The sequence below is a fragment of the Gnatocerus cornutus genome, chromosome 4 (genome assembly GCF_029298725.1).
Source record: "Gnatocerus cornutus isolate USDA-ARS CGAHR chromosome 4, icGnaCorn1.1, whole genome shotgun sequence".
In the NCBI taxonomy this organism is placed as follows: Eukaryota; Metazoa; Arthropoda; class Insecta; order Coleoptera; family Tenebrionidae; genus Gnatocerus; species Gnatocerus cornutus.
In genome coordinates, this window is record NC_142236.1 from 3,480,052 (window position 1) to 3,506,019 (window position 25,968).

Consider the following 25,968-nt stretch of genomic DNA (forward strand, 5'->3'; position numbering starts at 1 on the left):
TTTTTCAAAATTCGGCTTAATAACGGAGATAGCATTTTTGAGAAAAATTGAAATATTTCAAACTTTTCGAGGAAAAAGTTCATTTTTCAGATTTTTCTCAAAAATGCTATCTCCGTTATTAAGCCGAATTTTGAAAAACGGACCACAAATTTGGAATCTGGGCCCCCGGCTTAACCCACTACCCCGAAAAACACGTCATTTCAATTTGGAAAATTTTTATTTTTTTTAATTTTTTTTTCATTTTTTTAAATGAATTTTTCTATTTTTCAAACGCGAATAACTCCTTTATTTACGAAGGGATTTGTTTGAGGTTAGTACCAGCTCTTGCCCTAGAGGCCCTCCATCTTTTGGTGGCGATAGAATTGCTCTACAGCGCTTAGTTTTCGAGTTATTCGCGTTTGAAAAATCGAAAAATCAACAAAAAAAATGATAAAAAAAATAAAATTTTTCCAAATTTTAATAGCGTGTTTTTCGGGGTAGTGGGTTAAGCCGGGGGCCCAGATTCCAAATCTGCGGTCCGTTTTTCAAAATTCGGCTTAATAACGGAGATAGCATTTTTGAGAAAAATCTGAAAAATTTAAAAATGTTTGTCGAAAAAGTTCATTTTTCAGAATTTTTCCCGATTTTTCTCGAAAATGCTATCTCCGTTATTAGGCCGAATTTTGAAAAACGGACCACAGATTCGGAATCTGGGCCCCTGGCTTAACCCACTACCCCGAAAAACACGCTATTTCAATTTGGAAAAATTTTATTTTTTTCATCATTTTTTTTTATGAATTTCTCTACTTTTCAAACGCAAATAACTCCTTTATTTACCGAGGGATTTGCTTGAGGTTGGTCCCCAGGTCTTGCCCTAGAGGCCACCAATAGATAGAGGGGCCCTAAAGAGCAGGATGGAACCAAATTCAATCACATCTCCCGGTAAATAAGAGAGTTATTCACGTTTTAAGGGTTGAAAAAACCCATGAAGCTATTTCCTATGGCCCAAACAATTACATGTTTTTTTTGTGGATTTTTTGGGTTTAAAAGATTGGCCTTTCCATGTAGATCACGAATCTCGAATCGCTTTGCAAAAATTCGGGGTAATAAAAGAGTTATTTGCAATTTACCCCAAAATTACCCCATAATTTAAACGTGAAAATCTCAATAACCAAGTCAGGAAGAGCTAGTCTGAAAATGGCAATCGATAGAGGAGCTGGAGCCGGTCCTGTTACACATCTGATATAGTGTATTATTGCTTGCCTAGAATACCGGTAATGATTAAAGGTAAAGGTCAAGAATACTTTGGTGTATTATTGGTTGCCTAACCACAAAATATTTTGACGAGAAAATATAAAACAAAATTGTCATTATTAGTGCCTTTATTTTCGTTCTCTACATTCTTTCTCCACTTTGCGTTTGATTTCATAGAGTCAAAACAAAAGCTACGAAATATAATAGTTTATTAAACAATGCATAACTCTACAATGTTATGTACACTTAATCAAGCTAACAAACACCACAAGCTCTCCCACTTTAGGTGCGTTCGTTCGTCCGCTCCACGTGCTCGGAAATCCACGGAGTAGTGTTTCTTCAGGAAGGTCTGAAGTTGAACTTTCAAAGTCTCCACGCAGTGCTTACTTCACCAGGCTCTCTTTTTGGGTGTCGGCTTCAGATTGTTGACGACGTCTTAAGAGGTGAACGTGTTGATCTTTCGCCTCACATTCTCGTGAAGATCTTGAGCTCGGAGTCTTCATCCTTCTTTCTGATCTTGTACTTTATCATGAGGTGAGCGAGCTTCGAAGGAAATCGAATGATCTCTTCAGTATCATCTTCCCTTCTGAAAGCACATTCAAGCATTAGTAAAAAATTGATAAAAATTCGAGTTTAAAAAGTGCGTTCTACTTTAAAATATAGGCAACCAATTATACATTTCATTTTGTAAGTTTTCTAGCCTTGAAGCAACCAATCAGAAGCAAGTGCTGTTTAAACCTATTTAAAGTTAAGTGGAATTTGAACAAAATGGAGCGAAGTTCAAACTATGTAGAACTAAAAACTTGTACAAATCTTAGCTCATCCCTTTCTGGTTTGTCAAATCAAAGTTGAGAAACTGTGATTACCCAAATAACAATTAAACGATTTATCTTGAATTCTTGTATAAGCCGACGTCGTTGTAAAAATGATCCACATTCCACATCCACGATCCCAAATGCATCTAGGAAACCAAAACGCGTCGAGATTTGACGAGATGACATTTTCAAAACACTGAAATGGTAAAAATAGAAGTTAGCTGAATCTGTGTTCAATTTTATGCTTAATTACCATATCATCAAATTTACTGCCAACTGTCCACTAAGTACAGAAGAATGGATGTCTGACACTACCAGTGGAAGCTTCAAGTCATTCGCTTTTCTCGAAACTTCTTTCTATTTTTGGATCCATGTTATCCTAAAGTCCAGTTGAACTCCCAAAATCATTCCACACATCAAAAATCGTCAGCAGGGTTTACAGACGTGTCTCCAACTGGTAACTTAGAAAATTCTTCATCTGCCTTATATTTTCGTCTTTTGGTTTTACCTGCAATCAAAACGTTTCAGAATTTTCGAAAATTGCGGCGAAAATTTGTTACAAATACATGACAAAACAACAAGTATAGAATTCGTCACTTCCTAATTACCAAATTTTGAAATTAGCTTTAAATGACTTTCTGTAAGTGCATGCCAACTCCTTGAAAACATAAATTAATGAAAATTTTAGTGCGCCTAACAATTCAACTGTAGGCAACCAATTAAACAGTAATTTCTGTGACCTCGAAACAACCAATCATAACCAAGTATTTCTCGCCGACCATAAGTCAAGTGGAATATGTAAAAATGGAGGGAAATTTAAATTGTCGAGTAGCAATAACTTGAAATTGACAAATTTTAGCTCAAATTTCCCTTCCAATTTGACAAACATAAATTGTAAAAACTTCAATTACCTAAATGACGAGAGCTAAAGTAATTACAAGCTTTGTTAGCAAATTATTTTGAGTCAACACAAAAAAACTATTATGGAATGCGATCTGTATGGAAACCGCCAAACGTCAACGTCCAACTTGACATTGACACATACTCATTAATTCCGAGGTTATGTTCTCCAAGTTTTGTTTTCTACACCAATAATTGTACAATTAACGCAAAATTCAGCTCTCCCAACCTAAAAATGTCAAAGAATCTCGCCTAACCAAACTTCTAGAACCTTTCATAATTACAGTAAGTTCCCCGTTTACATAACTTTGTTAATAACAAATCAATTTGTTTATGCAATGTCACGAATTTTGTTTATAAACGCATTATCTCTGAAGACCAGATAACGCAATGATTTGAAGTCAGCTGCTTTCAACACTTACGCGTAGAAATGGCGAAAGAGATCAGCGATTATGAAAGACAGTACCAGGAAGAGCTCGAACGCGCCCAGGCCCTCAGTCTGGAATCCCTCGCGTTGGAGCAGTTCAAAAACAAACGCCTCCAGGAACTCAATGCTGGAAAGAACAAAAACGTCTCAGGTTAGTCAAATCAATGTCAAAAAAATCCCCCTAAAGTGTGTTTTAGTCGCGAGGACGTCGTCGATGACAGAGACGGACTCGGTGCTCAAACAACAGAGTAATCCTCGCCCGCGACCAGGGCCGTCTTCAGGGAACCATGCGAGTTCCTTACTGGCGCCCCCGCCGCAAAACAGTCGGAAGAACTCGACAAGCGATGACTCCCCGGATCTTATTTCGTTCGCCAACCCTCCAAGCAACACGGATAATATTATAGAGCTCTGTAATCGACAAAAGTGAGACGCGGGGTGGCTCTGGAGGCTTAACTTTTTCTTTCAAGTTACAGCAACAACAGTGTGAGTTTTCCCAGTCCGACGATGACGATGCAATTCGGGTATCAACCCTACATGAGCAACGCCTTCGCCCCCGCTCAACAGTTGTGGTTTCGTTCGGCGAACAACGGGAATTATAGCCCGGGGGCGGTCGTGAGGGTACAATCGCCAGTTTTCCCAACCCCCAACTTGAACAGAACTGTGGTGAGTTTGAGCAGGGCTACCAATTTACTTTTGAAAATCGACGTTGTGGTGTGGCGACCATGAAACCAGTCCCAGTTGTTTATCTCGCCTCCACATTGTTCGATAATTAGCCGATAAGATAACGCGATTGTTTCCTTACCAGGCTCCTGCGTTACCGCCGAAAAACCAACGTCGCACGCCGCCACCGCTTATTCTCCCGTCGAGTCGCTCCGTTCAACTCCGCCACCCGCCGCAAGTGAGAGCCGCCTCCGACCTCATCGACTTGGCTCAGATCGAAGACACAAGCAGCGTTCGTGTTAGTATTCTCAAAGAGTTCGATCCGATTTTGTCCGCCGCCGAGGCCGCCTCCACCCTTCGCACCATCAGTCCTGAATGTCTAGATGATTGCGCTTCTGTTTGTGGCAGCATCTACGACGACTACGACCCATACGACATCTACACAGGTTCTGGAAACAACAGTCTGTCGGATCCTCTGTACGCCGCGGTGGTGAAATCAGAAAACACCCCTCAGTCGCCGCCCCCGGTGCCTCCACGCGAACACATCGTAAGGAAAATGAGTGGGAAATTACAGTTGTTGAATTCCGTGGTGAGAGTTAGTGAGGCGGAGGCGGTGAGGGATTCGGACTTGAAAGCGTTCTATCTAATGGTGAAGGAGGTCCGGGGGCGGTATAATTACAGAGACCCCAACACCAACATGGGGTTGGTGATCAGCCCCTTGGTGAATTACCAGTACAGGGAGGACACCAGCATCAAATTGTGCGTTTATCCAGACTTTGAGGGAGCTGATCTAACGAAACCGGTCAATTTCACCTGTGATGGTAAGATTGCCACCAGATTGCCCCCCACACTGTCTTTCTTCTTTCAGTGACTTGTAGCGTCGAACATGTGACTCTGCAGCTCACGTGCGACTTGGAGGCGCCATCTAAAGACAAGTACACGCTCCAGGTGTGGGGTTGCAACGAGTATTTCGCCCCCACGACCCTCCTCTCCGACTACGAGTACGTCCACAACTGCATCAAGCTCGAAGAAGACGTCCTCTTGACGTTGATTCCCGACTCCAAAGTCGACAAATCACTCGCTAGAACTGTAAGTTACCGTTTTCCCAACACTATGTATAACTTCGCTTGTAGCTCCAGGATGACAACCGGGACAAAGACCTCACTTTCGAGGACGTCATCCCCAACGACACCACCATCCACATCTCGTACGACAACCTCGTGATTCTTTTAGGTGAGTGAGAGTTTTCCCAATTCGTACTGACATCTTCTTCGCAGAAACCGTCGAGAACGAGATGAAGAAGCTCGAGGAGGCGTCCACCCAAATGGAGGCGGCTAACCAAGGCCTGCAACCCCTCAAAGTGGTGCAGTCAGTCAAGTGCGTTATTAATCTAATGGGAAATCTGTGCACTCTCGATTTGACCCAAGCCGTGGAGGAGCTCCAGCGCGTCTCCAAAACCTTCCTTCCCTACCGAGAGGTAAGTCGCCCTCAGTGTCTTCTCCTCGTCATTCTGTGTCTTCAGAACGCGACTTTCGTCGAGACGATTTCGAGTATCTGCAACAGGATTCGTTTGGCCATCCAGGATTTGATCCAGATGTACTCCCAGTCGTTCAAAGTCGATTTCCAGGTGAAGAAATCGCCTCTGGAGCACAGTAAGTAGATACCAGCATGGAAGTCATTCATTCAAGTAGCTTCCAAATACGTCACGGACATCCCGGATTCGTTGCTGATACGGATCTGCGCCATCTACCGCCCCCCTGTTGAATGGAAGCACGACTCTTTCATCGTCGCCGCGCAGATTTACCACGGAATGAGGCCGATCGGTCATCCGGTTCTCTCCTCATTGTGTATTAAGACTGAAAAAGACCATTTATGGCCCGCGAGGATAATCTTTGACCACTGGTAAGATTAACGAGACCTGGAGTTGTTTCTTGAGGCTCGTCTTCTGCAGGTTCCAAATGGACGACGTGCCAATTTGTTCGTTAGCGAGAGAATCAAGACTGAAACTTGTGATCTATGGACGTACTCTGGAGGCGGCGGATGGCAACGAGAAGGAGAACGAACCAAAATACACCCAGACTGAGATCGGGTGGGCATCGGTGCAGTTCTTCAACTACGAAGGGTGAGTACGAAGTGAACCCCTAAAGACGTTGAAATAGAGTTTTGGTTCCTGGCAACGTCATTCTGTCTATCTGGCCCCCGGAGACGCAGTTCTTGCATGGAGCTCCTCCAGCTTCCGGGACTCATCCCGTTCCAGATCACCCCATGATGGACATACAGATCGCGGGATTAACCTCCAAGGTGGAGTTCCCGAAAGTTCCCCCCGATTTGACCAAGAGCGTGGTTCGGGGGGACTTCCACAGCTTGGACCAGTCAATGCAACAACAACTCATCGAGATCTGCGAACAGGATATGTTGTACAAGTTGGCACCGGAAATCCGGGAGGTGCTGTGGGAGAAACGTCACTATTTGTACAACATCCCCAAAGCTCTTCCAAAGGTTCTCCTGGCCGCCCACAGCTGGGACTACGCGTGTTTGCCTGACTTACATGGGATGCTGCATGCTTGGAGTCAATTACAACCCATAGAAGCCCTTCAACTCCTCTTACCAACGTAAGATCGTCTCCGAAAGTTGGGTACTATCCTTTTTCTTAGATTTCCAGATCTTGAAGTCCGGAAGATGGCGATCCGCTGGATTAGCAACATCTCCACGGACGCCCTCATCGACTACATCCCCCAGCTCGTGGTCGCTCTTCGACACGAAACCTACGAGAATTCCCCGCTAGCGCAGTTCCTCCTCGACCGCGCTCTCTGCTCCCCTCGTTTCGCCCACCACTTATTCTGGCTCTTGAGCCACGCCCTCCCTGGTTGTAACCCGCAGAACGCCTTCGCCGAGTTGTCCGAACGAGAAGAAGTCACCATTAGCGAAGTGCGCCATCACCGGCGTCTCAGGCTCATGTTGCGCGCTCTCCTCGCCATCTGCGGGGAGGCGCTGCGAACCTGTTTCTTATCCCAACAGCTCCTCGTCAAAGATCTAAACGACATCGCCGAAAGCGTGAAAAAAACGAAAGAGTCGCAACGAACCAACATCCTCCACACTCGTTTAAGAGTCGTCGATAGTAACCTCCTGGAAAACCCCACCAGTCTGCCTCTATCACCCACTCTTAAAGTCTCGGGGGTACAAATCAAATCGAGCTTCTATTTCCCTTCGTTTACGCTACCGCTGAAGATTAGTTTCCTGGATCCGAGGGGGGCTGTCATCTCCGCGATTTACAAGGTTGGGGATGATCTTCAACAGGACATGTTGACGCTGCAGATGGTGCGATTGATGGACAAATTATGGTTAAATAAGGGGTTGGATCTGAAGATAGTGTCGTTCGTGTGTGTACCCACAGGGAAAAAGAAAGGTAAGGAGTGGAGGTGAAGGAATGAAGATAATTGCGACGTTTTAAGGGATGATCGAGATGGTGACCAACGCGGAAACCTTGCGAAAAATCCAAGTCGAGCACGGATTGACGGGGTCTTTCAAGGACAAACCCATCGCGGGGTGGCTGGCCAAGCACAACCCCTCGGAGCTCGAGTACCAAAGAGCCGTGGAGAACTTCACCGGTGAGGTTTTTCGTTCATTTCTAGTTCTCTTCAAGTGTCGTTTTTAGCATCGTGTGCTGGCTACTGCGTGGTGACGTACATCTTGGGAATCTGCGACCGACACAACGACAACATCATGCTGAAGACTTCCGGCCACTTGTTCCACATCGACTTCGGGAAGTTCCTGGGCGACGCTCAAATGTTCGGAAACTTTAAAAGAGACCGCGCGCCCTTCGTCCTAACCTCCGACATGGCCTACGTGATCAACGGTGGTGATCGCCCTTCAGAGAAATTCCACAAGTTCGTGGATCTCTGTTGCCAAGCGTTCAACATCATCAGAGACAACACGAATCTATTCCTCTATCTCTTCACTCTGGTAAAGACCACGTTGTGTCGCGCGGTTTTCTCTTACCTTTAGTTCCAGATGGCGTCTTCAGGTATCTGTGGCATGACCCCCGAATCCGTGGCGTATCTGCACAAAGCCCTGCTGCCCAACATGTCGAATCCGGAAGCTGCCGCTTACTTCGCGCGGCTCATCGAAAGCTCCCTGAAATCATGGTTTACTCAATTTAATTTCTTCTTGCACAACTTGGCGCAGATGAAGTTCGGCAGCGACCACGATGAAGGCTCTTTATTGTCGTTTGTACCGAAGAGATACAGCATGGCGACGGATGGGAAGTTGGTACATGTACAAGTTGTTTGTTACAAGAAGCGGTACGACCCTGACAAGTACTACGTGTACGTCTTGAGGATAACACGGGAGAGCGACAGAAGAGGCGACTACATGGAGATACACAGGACGTACAAAGAGTTCTGCGAGTTGCATCAGAAGTTGTGCATATATTTCCCATTGGCCAAGTTGCATAGGTGAGTGAGAATTGTTTTGGAATTGATAAGGAAAATCACGTAATAATTTTTTATAAGTACTTAAGATATTAACAAGAACCACTTTACGCTTCGAGGAATTTTATTACGATCGGTATCTTATCGCCGCGTGTTTATTTCAAGACGGTTTTGACGATAAAAGTAGTGCTCAAGGTTGCCGTTTTTCTACCCTTTCAAATTCCGCGCCGTTATTTTTAGGGTAAAACTAAAATCACCGTATAAAGTGGTAGGCTCTCCTTTATCTAAATCCACTGAAAATCCCAAATTTCGCAAAAACGACTGATTATATCGTGGAACGTTTTGCCAAATCCTAATCGCATGATTACCATACTTGACATCTCAATGAGTTAATTACAAAACAAACCAATTGATAAGAAATCATGTAATAAAAAAAACAATACAGTTCTAAATTAAGCACTCGCACTACTCCCATCGGAATCCTCGTCATCTTCATCTTCGTGAAAGACAATGTTTCGAGGACGCGTCACCGTTGGTTCTTCTTCTTCTTCACCGAAGAATATGCTCGTGGCCTGACTGCTGTAATGCACGGGACTAATTGCTTCTTCTTCTTCCGATTCTTCTTCACTTTGGCTATATTCAGGTGGCTCAACATTGCGATTTTGAGCAATGTGTATCTTAAAGTTACCGTCGTCAGAGTCTGAGTCGCTGGGCAGTGGAAATTGTATCGAGTTGGTCGTTACCACATCTTTTGGTGATGTTACAGTCGTCTCCTCGTGCACTTCGTCATCGGAATCACTAGCTAAAAGGAACTGTAGAGTCTTTGTAGTCACTACAGGCCTCACATCCTCTAGAGGCTCTTCGACCACGTGGACTTGATTCTTATCCTCGTCTTCCTCAGAATCGCTAGACAGAGGAAACTGTAGCGTGTTGGTGGTCACCACAGATCTAACAGCCTGTGGGGATGGTGAAGGCGACTCGAAATTGCGGGTTTGGGCGACGTGGATCTCGAAGTTCCCATCGTCTGGCTCTGGTTCCTTCTTTGGAGGCTCTGGAGGCCTCCTCTTTGGAACCGCCGGCGGACCTGTCTTTGGGAGCTCCGGTGGTACTTTTGGAAGCTCGGGTTGCCTCTTTGGAGCTTCCGGTGCCCTCCTGGGGGACTCTGACCGAACCTCACCTGTGTCTTGATCTTTCACAGGCTGCACCGGTTTTGTCTTGACAGTCTCGAAAAAGGCTTTGATCTCCGAAGGCGTCCGTCGCTCCTTGAGGACGTCGTTGCGTACAATCCCGCCGTTGCTCGTCGAGGGTTCACCTTCAACACCCAACTCACTACTTAACTCAAATTCAAGCTACTTACTGTCAAACTCGGAGAAGGTGTTGAATTTAACACACACCACGTGATTGTTTGTCTTTTCTTTCCGTCTCTTTCCGATGAGTTTGCCTTTGAAACCGCCCAACAGCCCCATTTTGATCGGATTCCTCGAGCGACTGCAGTGTTTTGTTATTATCTCCAAATTATCAGCAGATAAAACAATAACGGAATTTGCGATTAATCGTCAAGTGTTGTCTAGTTTGACTACTGGTCTTCATGTGGGGAGATCCAACATCAAGCAAGTGGCCGAGAAGAGGTACCAAGAAGTGAGCGCTTTTGTCACGTCTTTGTTCCAATGCGCCGATGAGATCGGTCACTCTGACTTAGTCTACACGTTCTTTCATCCGTTGTTGCGGGACCAACAGCATCCGGAAGACTACACACGCAAAGGAAAAGGTACGACTACAGTTCCTTGTGGTACGACCTCTTACATATTCTTTCAGATCGCAAAGGTTTAAAGAATGAAGCCGGTCGCCTCAAGGGACAGCTCAAGCTGTCCTTCCAGTTCTCCAAAGGTGTTTTCAGAGTCATGATCTACCACGTTCGGGATCTTCCACTTTTGACCAATGGTCAAGAGCCTTCGACGTACGTTAAAGTATACCTCAAACCAGACACCACGAAGGAAACAAAGAGGAAGACCAAAGTCGTGAGGAAGAATTGTCATCCCAGTTTCGTGGAAATGGTGAGTAAACCAGAAGAAAGGTTGTAGCTAAGAGTTGGTTCCAGTTGGAGTACCGCATGTCGAAAGATGTGATACAAGAAAAGTACCTCCAAGCTACGGTTTGGAACTACGACCCTCTCCAAGAAAACGAGTTCTTAGGCGGCGTGGAGTTGCATCTCTGCAACTTCGATCTAACCAAAGAAAGCACCGAGTGGTACCCTCTGGTCAACGTCAGCAGATAGCAGTTGTTTTCTCGACGATATTGTGATTGAAATGGTGCTCTTCTTCTGCTTGTCATACTAACCACGTTTTATTTATTCGCTTTTAGTCATTATTTATTGGTAGCGATAATTGGTTGTATTCATACCAAAGCTATAAATCTATAATCACGATACATATTCAGCATTCCAGATATGTGTTAACTGATCATATCATGTTTACGATGCATTTATGTCTTTTGTAATTTTGTCTACAATATACATGTTTCATATTTAAAATTTTTACTCTCCCGATTGGTTCAATTTATGCAAATCTCGAACAAAATGACATCACTTGACGCTTTAGGTCAAGGTTGACATCAATTGATTTGCTCCAAGCTTTTAAACTCTGGAGGGTCAATGATACCGTGAAAATACCAAGCGTGGGCAAAATACCATCAATTTTTGAATCCGCAACATTTGCCAATGATAAGATAACAAATTGCTTACAGCCAAAACGGCGAGGGCAGAGGTTCAAATCGAAATTATCTCTCGCCGGATATTCCCGACTACTAAAAAATATTGTCCATGAATCATATCAGTCAATAAAGTAATGAAATTATGTCATAAAAGTAAAAAGAACGGAAACGGATTAAAGGAGTTAGTTTTATGACCTTAAAATTTGAAATGGGACGAAAAATAATTCGCAAAAGAAGACGTTTTAAATTTTCGGAATTGTTGTGGCGATCTGTATGTAAATATTTAAATTACATGGAAGAAAAGTTTCCGTAATGCACGACAACAAATTCGTCGAATGACAAATTCTGCGATAACACAGCAGTGAAGTAAAGTCATTATTAATATTTTTGATAAGATGATAAGAACGGCGCGTCCATTTATGCATGCATATCTTCGACTAATAATAATAATGGTGATAATAAGAGCCTTTTTTTTAACGACGTAACTTTAAATTGTTGTTTTCCTTTTCGTTTTTTATTTTCCCGGCGAATTTCCCCCCAAAAATCCCCCCCAACCTTGACATCAGCCTGAAAGTCATCAAACCACTTCGCGTATCCGTCCCCCGGCGTTTCGAAAAAGTCAGCAATTAGCACCACTGCGCAAAGTCGCTGCGTCGTCGCACCGGCGCTCCGTGTTCGCTCACCATCACATTTCAAACTCCTTCCAGAGTTCGCGTTGATATCAACAAGTTGCACGCCGTGCGGTGACGAACTCGCGCCGGTATCCTACCAAAACCACGAATTTTCGCCACCAAACCCACCCGATTTGGGACAATCGGGGCACTCGAAGGATACCAAAAAAAGGGGGCGTGTTCGTGTTGCCCGGTGACGGGATTGTGTCATGACCATATGGGAATAAGAGTGCTGTGACTGGTGGTTACGGATTTTTGAACTTTTGGGTTTTTTTGGAACGGGATTTTTGAGGAAACGATGGAGGCTTTTCCGGCGCTGATTGGGGCACACGACGACTTCAAGGAGTTGTGGGAGACCGAACTGGATCCAGTGAGTAAAAAAAAATTATTTATGACCACGAAGTGAGGAGTCATAAATGCACCCTAGACGAGTCATAAAACAATATAGCTACATTTACGAGTCATAATATTGTGATTTTGAGTTGACTCACTTAACTCTTCGCCTCAAGGTGTCATAATAGATTTATTCCGGTCATAAAATTAGTCATAAATTTCCTTTGAGTTAGGTCATGGTCCAAATGCGGGCTCCAATCAAAATCCCCATCTTCAATTCAAATAAAAAACAATCAGTCATGCGGTCAAAATGAAAGTTCGCCCTTTTCTCCCCGGTGAAACCGATTCACCCGCATTCTGAACAAGTTTTACGCTCTTATAATGGATATTTTCGCTGTTTACGGTTCTGTAATCATCAACGATGTTATTTTTTTCATTTTTATCGGTAATTAAAAGCGCCCTTGACTTGTCGAATTGGGTGTCCTTAGCGAAAGGGTGACGGGGGGTCCGGCTAACGACCAATGGTAATGGGGTCCCATGGGGTGGTCGTAATGGGCTCGTTAGGAGGCTATTATCAACAAATTGGCACGTTTTTTCTTTAATTAGCCATGGGTTAAGCAAATTTGGTATTTTGATTTAGGTTGGTGTTGGTATAATCGAATTTATGCGTCAATCAATTGTAACAATGCATAGTTTCCATGTTTATTAAACAATCACAAATCGATCGGTTGTTTCCGGTGTATATAGGGAGTTCCCCAGGGTTCCGTTCGTGGTCCCTTCCTATCTCTCTATAGTAAATTGATAACACAAGCGCCCACCGCAATAATTTCAGTTTGTTTGGAGTTCCCCCCAGGGCTCCATTGGTGGCTCGATGCTAATCCTTCGATAGCGAATCCAATAATCGCACGCGTTCATTTTCCACCTGCGAGTTATAAAACGGATGTCGCCGATTACAGTTCGATATTTGCTCGTCTAATCCATAAACACTTGACTGTATTTTCCTATCGCGTCTTATCAGGTCATAATTCACACTTCGCAGCACTAGGCCAAAATTTTGGGCATCGCACACGTCCAACGAAAGTGAAACTCAACCCTCCTTATCAGTCAATTAAAAAATCTAGGTGAAGATTACGCAATCACCGATAAGACATCAAACTGTTTATGACCCATCGATGTCCGGATTATTGGTTGTTGCTATGGCGATCGCAACCAAATGCACCGAACACCGTCCTATGGTCATTAGATTTTCGGGCGTTATCACCGCGGCGTTATCGCGTTCGCCCCTCGCGTTACATAACCAAACCGGCCAGCGGAATAAATCAACTCAATCCATGGAAAAACTCGTACATGTAAATCGGTGATTGGTCGACGCGGTAAAAAACAAACGACTCGACTTGTTTTGATGGCGGGGCCCTAATGGCCGCCGGAGGGGAAGCGCATCGTTGTCGCACGTGACCCAATAATGCCCTCGCGATTCGGCCACGGCCAAGGTCACGTCGGCTTACATAACTCCCGCCGCTGCTGCAACAGGTGGAAACAATACGCCGCCGTCCCCAAAGACGTGAAAGGCACTTCGAATAACGTAAAGGTCGTTTACACCGGTTTACTGTTAGTTATGCGCGTGAAAAAAAAAAATTCGCAGACGCGATCAATGCGATTTTTTGGTTAGTGATGGTGATGGCGGACGGAGGGGAGGCAGAGAAAGGCGATCGGGGAAAAAGCATTTCTTCGGGGAATCGAGGTCGGGGGGGCATCGCGGATCTCTCCCACGTTCACTGGATTTTTGAGGGCTTTACGTAATCAATAAACGGACGTTATCGCAGGTGATAACGCCCAAGGATACTGAGTTTAATACAACGAAAATAAACCTGATTTTTTTATGGTTTTCACTGGAAATTTCGCGGCCTTGACATTTCAATACACCATCGATTTTTAATAAGAAAAATGGTATTTTCCAAAAGCACCTCTAATTAACACCGTGAAGTTGGTAGACTTGAACTAATTAACGAGAATGGAACTAATTAAAATACAGATTGTGTTTCTCTCTTTTTTTTTCTCGCAATTCGCAGGGTGAGTGTTCAACTTTCATCGATTGAGATCCGGATCAACTTTCGTATCTATAAAACCCTATCTTGATTGATTTAACACAGTTCATGTGATATTTCTTGCATCACCCACACCGACAACTTTCCAAATGCTCTCCATATATCTTTTATATCTAAGATCGTGCATGACACGATCAAGACGTTTCGAAATGGGAGTTGCGATTTCGAATTGCTAAAGATAAAAAGATAACGCGGCGAGGAAGAGTAGAAATCGGTAAACATGATCTAGTTGGCGAACTGCAAAAACACCGGCGAAGCGTTAAACGCAAAATGTCAATAAAACAGCGCTACCAACTATAGGAAAAATACAGGCCTACTGGATAGTCAAAATCCGGCTATCTTGATTTATCTCACCTTCCGAGTATTTACACCGTTTCACAACAAAGTAATACAAAGTGAGAATAAAAGGTTATCCATTAGTACACATTTCTAAAATGTAATCTAAAAGCTCCAATAAATCATATTTATCAGTATCAGACACTGATAACAATTCTGAATGAAAAGATCCGTGAAAATATGTGTCCGTCGCGGTTTTACCATAAAGTTTGCACAAAAATTACAATAACAACATCGTTATTTTTCTAAATAAAAACCGCAAACATTAGTCACAGATATTTACGTTGGTTTTACCCTTTTACGTCAACCATTTTCGACCGAAGGAAAGACTTTCTAATCCTATTCTAAAAAAAGTTGCACAGTAATTGACTTTTTAAATCAACACGTTTTTTTGCGAATTTCACCTATCTATAGTCAGTATCGTTGACCCCGATCGCTGCCGGACCTACAATCTTTCAAAATCGCTCGTTAATCCCGAATTAGAGTTTATGGATGTTTTACGGGCGGTTAAATATGGACGCTTCCGGAACCCGAAACCAGGAAACGTTTAAAAAAAAGGGGAAATCGCGGCTCTAAATTGACATTCAATCTGACCTTTGATATACAGAAATGTGGTCGGTACAAAAGAATGATTACTTAACCGATTGGGTTTTAATTATAAGTAATATGGCCGCTGGAGTAAAAAAAACAGCTTTCACTTGCATAGGTGCACCGTGGTGACATTTTTTATCATAACCCAACATTTTTTGACGTAATTTGTAGAAAAATTGATAGGAAACTATGCGGTTATCTCTCTGGGGAATTTCGTTGGTTACGTCAGAGTGTGTAAGGTAATTAGGTGAGATTGTGGCAGCGTTATTTTCACTTTACTGTTATTGTAGGTGAAAAAGATAACGAAGCCAGAGCGTTTTTTCGCCTTGGCTTACTTAGATACCGCCGGGAAAAGTCCTACTTCTCATAGACGGAGTCCCGCAAGGCTCCACTTTCGGCCCTCTTCTATTCCCCTGCATGTATAGTTGACCCGTTTCTTTATCCTCTCGTGAATAAAAAGAAGACAAGTGTCGCAGATATCCAATTAAAGTCGCAAAAAGGGAGACCCGCAAGGCTCTAGTTTTGATCCCCTTCTATTCCCCTGTAGGTATAGTTGACCCGTTTCTTTATCTTCTCGTGAATAAAAAGAAAACAAGTGCGGCAGATATCCAATTAAGGTCGCAAAAAGTTCAAATTCCCGTGGACGGAGCCCAGCAAGGCTCCACTTTCGGCCCTCTTCTATTCCCATATGTTTAGTTGACCCGTTTCTTTATCGTTCCGTGAATAAAGAGAAAACAAATGCCGCGGATATCCGATTAGAGTCGCAAAAAGTTCTAGTTCCCATGGAGGGAGTCCCGCAAGGCTCCACTTTCGGCCCTCTTCTATTCCCCTGTATGTATAATTTAACCCGTTTTTTACCTTTCCGCAAATAAAGAGAAAACAAGTGCAATGGATATCTAATTAAAGTCGCAAAAAGTTCTACTTCCCGTGAAGGGGGCCCCGCAAGGCCCCACTTTCGGCCCTCTTCCCTGTGTAGATGACCCGTTTCCTTATCTTGTCGTCAATAGGAGATAACAAGCGCCACGGATTCCCAATTAAAGCAATCTTATCGACTTCCTTCAGTCAAAAAGTAGTTTCCGGTTGTTACCTGTCCAACCGGAAAAAGCTTGTTACTCGCTATTATTCCAGAAGGCACCTACTTTATTTAACGACGTTCAATAAATCAATGTATCGGCGGCGACCAGTGGCGTTCCCCTCTTCGTTCCAAATTAGTGTATCGCTGCTAATACAGCCTGTTAATCGCGAAACCTGCTGTTAAAGACACGGTCATTCAACTTATTTCCGTTGGTTAAATAATGAGACTAAGAATAATATACGGAACGTCCGAAAAATCGCCGACTAAACAAGTCAAAGTTCATTACACTTGACTGAGCGGCGAAGGAAAAATTTTTGCTACCTTTGCATGAAAGGTTAGAAACCTCAGCTTTGGCCTAATTCAGTTGTTTTCTCGCATCGACATTCTGTTTCCGGATATAAACGGATATTGTGATTATGGCGCTATCTTCATCTTCTTCCTGTCTGCTTGCTTGGAGAAGAACGGAACTGTTGATGTTAGATGCGGCTCGATAAGTTGCGAAATTGGTGCGATTTATTTTGCATTGCGAAATACGTCCTGTGATTATTATGCTTGCTAAACTGGGAAATTTATAATGGGTTTAAAGGACGCGCGGTAATACGATTTTAATGGAGGCTTTTGGGGCCACGGGTGCCACTTTTAAAGGGAACCTCGCACTTCCGCAGTGATAACAAACAGATGGTGCAAGTTCATTATTAATATTCATGATTCTAGAAATGGGATTGGATCAATCGGATGCGCCGGATCAATGCACATGCGACATTCCAAAACTGTCACTTTTGAGTTTAAACTAGGAAATAACTTGTAGCTGTTCAAGCTTCAATATAATTAGAAGAAAAATGTTGTGCTTGATTAAAACTAGCTTTCTAAAATACTTCAATCAGAATTGACAAGTGACGATTCACGTGAAGCTAGGTACTTAATATTCGACCAATTATAGATGGTCCTACCGGGTTGCGACAACTCAACTCGAGTTAAAAAATTAGCTTCCCCAGCCGCCTTGACGGGATTAACAGTAATTTGTTCGTACTTTACATTAATGTGCCAGCTGCTTGCATTTCATGACTAACACTAACACTAACTGCACGTGGTTATTGAATTAGATGACGTCACTCCTTCAATCTGTTCAAATGACAGTGTTCAATTCGTGCGAATACAAGACCACATGGCAACTCATCTATATAAATTACGAGAGGAAACAAAATAAAGCTGTGGTAAAGAAGTAGACGGAAACAATGCTCTATTGTTTACAGCAAGCGTACTTCCTACTTTGCAACTAGTTCTTTTGCAACTCCGAATCAGTGGCGTCCGTCTTTCTTCTCATTCATGACCACGTGACCAACGGTACTCGCATTCCATTGATGGCAAGGCCTCCGAACTCATTAATAACATTTCGCATTGTTGAAATTAGAAAAGCAATCAAGGGTGCCGTGTCCGAAAGTCGGCCGTTGTGAAACCGGCTATAGGGGGAAAGGAATTAGAAAGTAGCGGGCTCTGGAAGGTCGACTGTGTATTGTTTGCAAAAAATTTCGATCCGCGCACCAGCATCCTTGATGATATTTTTAGAAAAACGACGATTCATTCGAAAAATGACGGAAGTTGTAGCGAAATATGTTGTTTCTGATTTCCGGTGATTACGGCGTAATAACGATCTTCGACGGTACCGAAAGTCGTACCTCTGCCATCCAGGATCGAAATTCTGCTGTTTTTCTGCATGCCGACGCGGAGCCATTGACCTTTACTTTCTTGGTACCGCGGATTTATAGGTTGGCGTAATTCAGCCTTTCACCCATTGGCGTAGGTACGGATCGTACCCGACCTTGTTGACAACGACCGGAAACGACGAAAAAAAACATTATTTAATATAAAATTGAAAAAAAAAACAGTTGCACAACACTTCCTCTCATCTGTCCGTTGCAAAGGTCACTCCTAGTCTGCTGGTACGACCTTCGAAGAAGGAATTTATCCGTACGCCGGTAAAAGTATGAGATAATTCTCAATATGGAAAAATTAAAGGTCACTGGAATATCACGAGTTAAACCAGTGGCAGCGGGAGAAAAAGAACGTGTGAACGACTCCTTACATTGCGACATTGAGGGCTAAACAACGCGCTTTCCCCCCTACATTCATAAATGATTACTAATCGAGCAAAGCGCGGTTTGACCCACATCGTGGGAACTCCACCACTTCTCAAAAAACAACAAGGGACCCCCATCAGCTCCCTGCGGTACTCTCCCAACTAATGATGACATTAAGTTTTAGTGGCGATAAATTAAAAACTCGTAATTCCACAATTAAAGAATAATTGCGCGTTCATTAGAAAAGCGTTTCGCTCAATGGAATCTAATCGTGTTTTAAGAAAAGCCGGGTCCGTTCACCTCTCGAACTTTGCGGTCGAAACGTCGCATTTGAAATTCAAACGCGTTGTTTGATCGAAGAATTAACGCGCGTTTGTTTTGGAAAAATGTTAATCAAACAAATTACGTTGTTGTCATCGCTTTTTCTGGTGCAACGACCTATAGGTAATTGGGCAATAAATGGCATCGCTGCGTATTTAAATTGGTCGCTGGAATGGAGGCGGGCCAAGATAAAGGACCGCCGGGGACGCGGATCTTAGATAATTTAAAACAATACTGTCATTTACATATTGTGCCGTAATATTCGGATCAGTTGTGAAAGTAATGGGCTTCGTTACGGTTTGGGTTGATTGGTTAATAAGACGAGCGAAATTGATTGTATAGGAAAATTTCATGACGAGCCGTAGCGAGCCGAGCAACGTGGGAATCCCTTGGTTTTAGTGACAATAGACACCCTAAATACTAGAATTAGCGAATGATAACTTTCACCTCTGTGAGTGTATTCTCGTGACAATACGACGAACAATTGCTTTGGTAAAGCATCCACGCCTACTCCAATTGAGCCATTATCTCCCGGCAGCACTTCCTACATGGTCGCAACGAAAAACCAGTCAACATTTCCAACGCGTCGATCTTATGACTAGTTTACATAACTGTACTCTTAAAATTTTCACGTAAACCTTCGCGGTCAAGGCTCGTCTGGAATGTTTAGTAGTTGGCGATGACTTTCCATGGAAATTCTCAACACCAACTTGATTTCAGTAATTACAACCAAACAGGATTCCACTCGAGGGGCTCAGCGGGGAAACCCTGCATTTTCAATTAGGCTCAATTCTGGGAATCTCTACAGACGTGCATAAATGAATTATGTAAGATACTGATCACGATTCGAGGAACATACAGATCATTGGTAAAATCTTGCATCAGGAAGGTTGGAACAATCACGTCACATCTTGCAAGCGGCCGTTGTGAAAGGACGATTTTTTCGCGACTATTTTTCAAGTCGGATTCGCGATGGTACCGCGGCCGTGACCATCCGGTGTTAAGCGCGGTCATCTAGCTAGATACAGGTTGTTGACATCCGAAGAATTACGAACCCGGGCCAAGGACTAACTTGTTTGTGCGTACGAAATTTTTCGCTAATAACCAGGAGTATTACGCATCGCGTGTTTACATAGCCACGCGTTTTTACATACCGGGTGCGCCGCAGGGCGCTGCTCTCGCCCCTCTCCTCACCACAAGAAAAACCATAGTGCATAACCTGCAGGTTGCTGACTCCCGAAGAATCCAGAGAATTCCACCCCCGTGCTTGATTGATTTGGCCGACTTTACAAGATTTTAGATTTGACGTGCGGCGACATGTAGGGGAGACTGGGGTAAAATGATTTCCTATGATTCCCAAACTGCCCTTAGTTCCATCTATCAACGAAACGATTAAATATGTTGCTAAACCTACAAAAAAATTACAGCGATATTTGTGTTTTTCCTTGGTTCGATCTAAGGTGAGGCATTTTACCTCTAATATGAATAATTGTATGAAATTTGACAAGAGAGTGATAAAAAACAAGAGAAAGAATCTTTTTAGAATGAATTTTTGTTGAAAAAAATATATTCACTCTTCAAAAGAAGAGGATTATTAGATGTGCCAAAATGAGCTTATGATTAATGTGCAAGAGGAGACCAAGAAAAAAATATATTCACTTGCAATTTCTGTTTGGCGGAATGAAAAACATCTTAAATTAGAAAAACTTTTTGTTTTACAAAAAAAAAAATTCTTTTATTATTTAATTATGTCTTCAATAAGTCTATTTTGTTGTTTTACTTCTTGTTATTTAGGTTTATTTTGTTTTTACTTTAATGCTTAAATATATTCACTGTTTCCACTAACTTTTGCTTACCTTATAAAACTTTTTGAACATAACACATCCGTACGATGAAAATGAATCACTTTACCCCAATCGAGGGCATTTTACCTCTAGTCCATGGGTAAAATGATCCTTCTGCAGTCTTGCACTTAAAATTTATTTTAATGAAAATGGTGCAAAATTTTAGAAAGCTCCTGCCTAAGTGGTAGATTTATCAATATAAAAGTTTTGTAGCAATGTTGCTAAAGACCTTACAGGGATCATTCTACCCCAGTCTCCCCTAAATCGATCCGGAGTGGCCAGTGGCGTCTCGTTCAGCCCCAAAAGTGGATTCCTGCAGCAACAATGCGTTTAATTGTTCTTAACGGCAATAAATCGCCGCAACTTTACAGTTAGACGACTCGTTCCGCTGTGGAACTATGCGGACGTCGGATTTTAACTATGACAAAAGAGTCGTTCGAGTAAAACGACCCTCTTCCTGCACAATCGATTCTGGTCCACTTTCTAAGATTGGGTCACGTGGTTTAGAGAGGTGTGCCGCAGGAACCCGCTCGCGGACCAATTCTATTAATTACGCACGAATGTTGGATGTGTACTATCTTATCTCCGCTTTATTTACACACATTTTTGCGAATAACGTGCATACAGTTTTATCTTTATTATTTTGTTTGTATATTTTTTCGTCGTTTATGGAAAACAGCTGCACGCCGGGTTTAATTGTGATTTTTACGCCCTTGCCGCGCAAATTAATGTTACGAATCGTAAACTTATCTTTTATCGCCGGCTAAAATTAGAGCGAATTGATGAAGGTGGAAACGGCAGATTTACAGCGACGGAGGGGCAAAAACTCGATAAAAATTCGTATTGAACTGCGAATATAATTGGTCCAAAACCGGGCCCCTGGGGAAAATACAGTCGCTGGGAATAGGATTGGCCGCGAGTCGCCCCCTGCGGGACGCCAAACCCATATACATACAAATCAACGTAACAAACGCCGCTAATAAATGCACGGACACCGTTATATCCCACCCGATTGTTCCGTTTATGTGTTTCCACGGCGCGGCATCTAAACCTCCGATTTTCCGCATCATCCTCACGTTGTCATTTGTCGCTCTAACACCCACTTAACATCCCGCACCACGAATCGACCTTGCAATTTGTCGTGGGCATTGTGCAACGTTGAATTTATGCTCGAAAACTTTCGCGTTGTATGAATTCTTTGGAGATTTTCAGTCACGAAGCGACCGTTCCGTGTGGGAATGTTACTCGTCCGATGGGTTTATCGTCCTGTGGACGACTTTAAAAAACCCATCGGATGGATTTGAATGGGTGCGGACGTGTTTTTCTAATTAATATTCGGCATTCGGGCGATGTCAACGCACTGTTTGGTAATGGTGAGTCACGGCGCATCCACCAAAAGGAGAAAAGCGCGTGGAGGAAGAGAATTTTCGCGATTAAAAAAACTCGGTTTTATCGTGTCATTATTGAAATGTAGGTCGTAATCGTGGCTTTAAACATTTCAAAAGCATTAGCGAAATATTCAAAACAATCTAAAAGCTATTTTGCGATATACCGTCGGTAATGATTATTTTTTACAGTGGTGTACACTTCTGTTTAACAGAAATATCGATTGTTATTAAATAAAGCGTTTTACGATCCATTGAATTTGGACGCGATAACAAGCCACGACCACGCGGAATGCCATAAATGTATAAAGCAATTTAATCCACCATAAACCACAAAATCGTTATTTTTGTATCAAGTACTTAAAATTTCATGCACTGCATCATCGATCGACGTCTTCATGAAACATGCACTGTGGCCTCGACGCTTGTCGATACGTAGGCCCCCCTCAATTTCTTTGACATTGTAGAAGTCGAGGGCAAGGTGAAGGTTTCGATGGTCACAAGCGTGGCGAATACGAGATCGTTGACTCGAGATTTTGTTTAACTGGTTGTCTAACTTTCAGACGATGCAAGAAGTGTTACGTCTGAACGCTTCCGGTGATGTTGAATGGAGCTACATGGAGAAGGACCTTCCTGGGGTTATCATCCATGACCGGCTGATGACGGACGCGGCGCTTGGCACGCGACCCATCAAAACCGAACATTCGTACAGTTTGGCGTCGGATGGAGACTCGTTACCGGATTCCCCCATTTCCCACAACAAGCTAGAAGGTAAAATCATAATTCTAATCATAGTATCCACCCATGATCCCGACGTTTCGTCCGTAGAAATGGAAGATGAATGCTTTCCCGCCATGCCGCTCAACAAAGCCTGCGAACGATTGACGAACGACACGGTGACGATAAAAGATGAGCCGTTGAGCGAAACCGACAGCACCCACTCTTCCTGCCCCTCATCGCCCCATTCGAGTTTCATGAACACCAGCGAGCTACACTTCGATGTCGATATGGTACGATCCTCCCACAACCTCCCCAGTCACTTAAATTTTTATTTATAGAAAACCACCCAGTCCGTTTTAAAACAAGGCAACATCATCATCAGTTCCCCACACAATATCATACCTCAGAGGCTACAAGTTCCCAAATTAAACATAAAAATTGAGCCCGGGAGCGGCTTTCATCTGCCCCCCACGCCGCCGTCGTGTAGCAGCAGCGAGGACAGTGAAGACAACGCGACGATATCCCAGCCCCCGTCTCCAAGTGTTCGGAAAAACGCGACGAACAGGGTTATACTCAACCACCACACCAGCACGCGTCAGCCTATACACACACCCCTCATCAGTAGCCAACCGGTAAGCTCATTGGCGGATAGTGTCGTCACGATGATTCCGATTGGCTCTCAATGTGGTCATGACTCACAAACGCCGTTTTTTGCAGAAGGGCTCGACGGGGACGCTGATCCTCACCGAAGAAGAGAAACGAACGTTAATCGCCGAAGGTTACCCAGTCCCAACGCGACTACCTCTAACGAAAGCCGAAGAAAAGTCTCTGAAGAAGATTCGACGAAAAATCAAAAACAAGGTGAGTCGGAGTTTGATTTTAAACGATTTTTTTGTAACGCAATCTCGTAGATTTCAGCCCAAGAAAGTCGAAGAAAAAAGAAAGAATACATGGACCAGCTCGAACGCAAAGTGGAGTTGCTGGTGTCCGAAAACAACGACTATCGAAGCAAAATCGAAAGTCTCGAAGACTCCAATAGCAACCTCCTGAGTCAGTTACAGAAATTGCAAGCTATCGTCGCTCGAACACACCCGCAATTAATCAAACAATTGAAGTAATCGAAAAATGACAAACGAGAGTCTACAGTACAAACTATCGGGGAGCGAGTCTTCCAACGCAAAAAACTTTCGTTTTAAACATTCCAGAAACCAAAGGTATGAATAATTATAGTGCGGCTCAAATATAAATATTTTTATAACGATGTTGATGCAAGTTGTACTTAATTAGCTTATTGTATATAAGTCAGGTGTGCCTTAACGCTACATGTCCGAATTTTCTTCACTATTTTTGTATATTCTCGAGCTGATACGGGACCATAACTTATTTACTTTAAGATAAAACTTAGATAAGGCTTACTTATACGTCAGACTGACTAATTAAATTGATACCGTTCCATTTAGCCTAAATTATGTGCAATTATTTAAATGTCTGATCAGAAAGTTGCATTTATATGTATATAGTATGTTACTTTTTTCAGATTCTATTATTATTGTTACGGATGGATAGATATATTTTAGTTTCTTTCTAGATTATCTTGGGTTTTACTATAATTATAGTCTTAACGTTTCCTCGTCTGTTTTAGGTATGAGTTAACGAAGTGTAACATAATGTTCCAAACTGTATTAATTAAGTGACATTATTTTTAGTAACATTTTTTATTAAAAAATGATTTTATATTTATTGTCTTAAAGGCAGGTGCCTTATTCATGCAATTGTATGTAATTTGTTTTAACACATTATTTTGTGTGCAATTTTACTCCTCGTTTCGGGGGGGTTTAACTTTTTTGTCAGTTTAGTGATGAAATCGTCTTGCTTTTATCGCACTGTGGGTACCAATAGTGTCTATTATTGTAACGTTTTGATTGAATTAAATAGTACAATGAACGCAACGAGTTTCATTCTAGTAGTAGTTTTGGCGAGCTCAGCGAGCTATCCAGTGCTACATGCAAAGCCAGTCTCAAGCGAGTCTTACTTAGGAAACGCGTCCAACGCCATCATAGGCACCTCCGACCGAGAAATTCAGAAAAACTTTCTGCCTAGTGGCCTTGCTTTTATTTCGTCGGAAGCGTCTTTTAGAGGAGAAAAGTAAATCGAGATCTAACCTTGGAAATCTGATAATCCTCCTTTTAAGTGGGGTACCATCAAACTTCTGGTGTTATGAACAGAAAGGGGCTGCCTCCTGTAAAAAAATTCAAAATAATGGAGCACAAGCGCAAAAATTTTAGACTTTACCTCGTAGACGACACTGGTTCATTGCAGTAAACATTGCAGTCCTCTGAGTTTTCTGGAAATAAAAATACGTCAAATATGATTAAGATCAAATCAAAGTATTCAAGAGACAGAATTTTCTATTCCCTCGGCGTCAGAAACTTTAGCAAACTAACCTTAAAACTTGTGCAAAAATCGAATTTTCAAGATGGCAGCATCAAGTTTTGATCCCTTCGCCGTGGGAAAGTTAAGAGTTTTCCTAAAAAAATACAATAATCACACAACACAAAACCAAGAATTTTAACCTGCACCTCGTATCCTGGCATTGGGTAAGCCGGTACCAACATAACAGGTAAAGTCACTGCATCCCAGGGAAAAAATTTCTTGATTTTAACATTCTCCAGTCGTTCTGAAGGAAAAAAAACGGCCAGAAATGATCCCAAGACCACTTAGAGACACATGTTCGCTTCATTTATGGGGAAAATTTTCAAATCGACCTCTAACTGAGCACGTACTTGATTACAATCAAACTTGCCTTGACTTGTTCATTTTGATATGTTCGGAGTCCTGATAGTGTACTGCACCTCTAGGACACAAAAACACCATTAAAAATAGTTTTTTCCGACAAAAAACGCAATTTTCGTAAATGCGTCATTTCAAAAACAATCGCAGGTAAGTTAGACAGTACTACCAATCACAACCACCAACCCACCATTTTACACCAGATTTTCACTTTGATAAGTAAAATTCGCGTCCAAATGACTTTATAGACTATCAAAACAGACAAGCAGGGCTCGCAGGGAGGTAAGCGGGTGATAAAAACTCCACTCATTGAACTTTAGTTACAAACTGAAAGTACCTTATAATTCCAGCCTCTGCGATGAAACCACGTCCCAACTACTCTACGCACTTTCATTTAGGGCTACGTGGGGGCGCAATGCAGCACAAATCACGTAAAAGGAAGAAATTCTAGCCCGAAATCCTCATTTTGCACCGGCTTTACATCACTTTGAACAAACTCAGTTGGCTGAAATCAGAGGTACCAACTGTGATTTGGTGGAGAAATT

General features: G+C 42.8%; 3 protein-coding genes and 1 long non-coding RNA gene across 5 annotated transcripts; 2 read left to right on the top strand and 2 right to left on the bottom strand.

Moving 5' to 3' along the window:
• Positions 1 to 1,427: 1,427 nt before the first annotated feature.
• On the bottom strand, positions 1,428 to 25,852 carry LOC148176060 (uncharacterized). 2 transcript variants are annotated; one of them, XR_015769892.1, is made up of 8 exons: positions 25,761 to 25,852; positions 25,213 to 25,487; positions 25,078 to 25,160; positions 24,926 to 24,977; positions 24,796 to 24,872; positions 2,302 to 2,556; positions 2,100 to 2,244; positions 1,428 to 1,819 (listed from the first exon to the last, which is right to left on the bottom strand). It is a non-coding gene; the product is annotated as an uncharacterized LOC148176060 (long non-coding RNA). The 2 variants fall into 2 exon arrangements; XR_015769893.1 differs by lacking the exons at positions 24,796 to 24,872; positions 24,926 to 24,977; positions 25,078 to 25,160; positions 25,213 to 25,487; positions 25,761 to 25,852 and adding an exon at positions 3,371 to 3,455.
• On the top strand, positions 3,379 to 10,995 carry Pi3K68D (phosphatidylinositol-4-phosphate 3-kinase catalytic subunit Pi3K68D). The gene is made up of 18 exons (XM_088033700.1): positions 3,379 to 3,526; positions 3,573 to 3,798; positions 3,843 to 4,038; positions 4,181 to 4,856; positions 4,904 to 5,124; positions 5,169 to 5,268; positions 5,313 to 5,512; positions 5,558 to 5,687; positions 5,727 to 5,937; positions 5,987 to 6,157; positions 6,195 to 6,647; positions 6,690 to 7,441; positions 7,488 to 7,643; positions 7,691 to 7,998; positions 8,047 to 8,489; positions 10,037 to 10,233; positions 10,281 to 10,519; positions 10,564 to 10,995. Exons 1-18 carry the CDS (start codon positions 3,379 to 3,381, stop codon positions 10,738 to 10,740), a joined length of 5,004 nt encoding a protein of 1,667 aa, XP_087889826.1. The 3' UTR covers positions 10,741 to 10,995.
• Positions 8,918 to 9,976, bottom strand: LOC148176062 (uncharacterized). The gene is made up of 2 exons (XM_088033701.1): positions 9,823 to 9,976; positions 8,918 to 9,777 (listed from the first exon to the last, which is right to left on the bottom strand). Exons 1-2 carry the CDS (start codon positions 9,929 to 9,931, stop codon positions 8,918 to 8,920), a joined length of 969 nt encoding a protein of 322 aa, XP_087889827.1. The 5' UTR covers positions 9,932 to 9,976.
• Positions 12,043 to 24,577, top strand: CrebA (Cyclic-AMP response element binding protein A). Its single transcript, XM_088034198.1, has 6 exons — positions 12,043 to 12,215; positions 22,477 to 22,684; positions 22,742 to 22,923; positions 22,972 to 23,265; positions 23,351 to 23,494; positions 23,545 to 24,577. The coding sequence occupies exons 1-6, from the start codon at positions 12,144 to 12,146 to the stop codon at positions 23,749 to 23,751; spliced, it is 1,107 nt and encodes a 368-aa protein (XP_087890324.1). The 5' UTR covers positions 12,043 to 12,143; the 3' UTR covers positions 23,752 to 24,577.
• Positions 25,853 to 25,968: the final 116 nt, after the last annotated feature.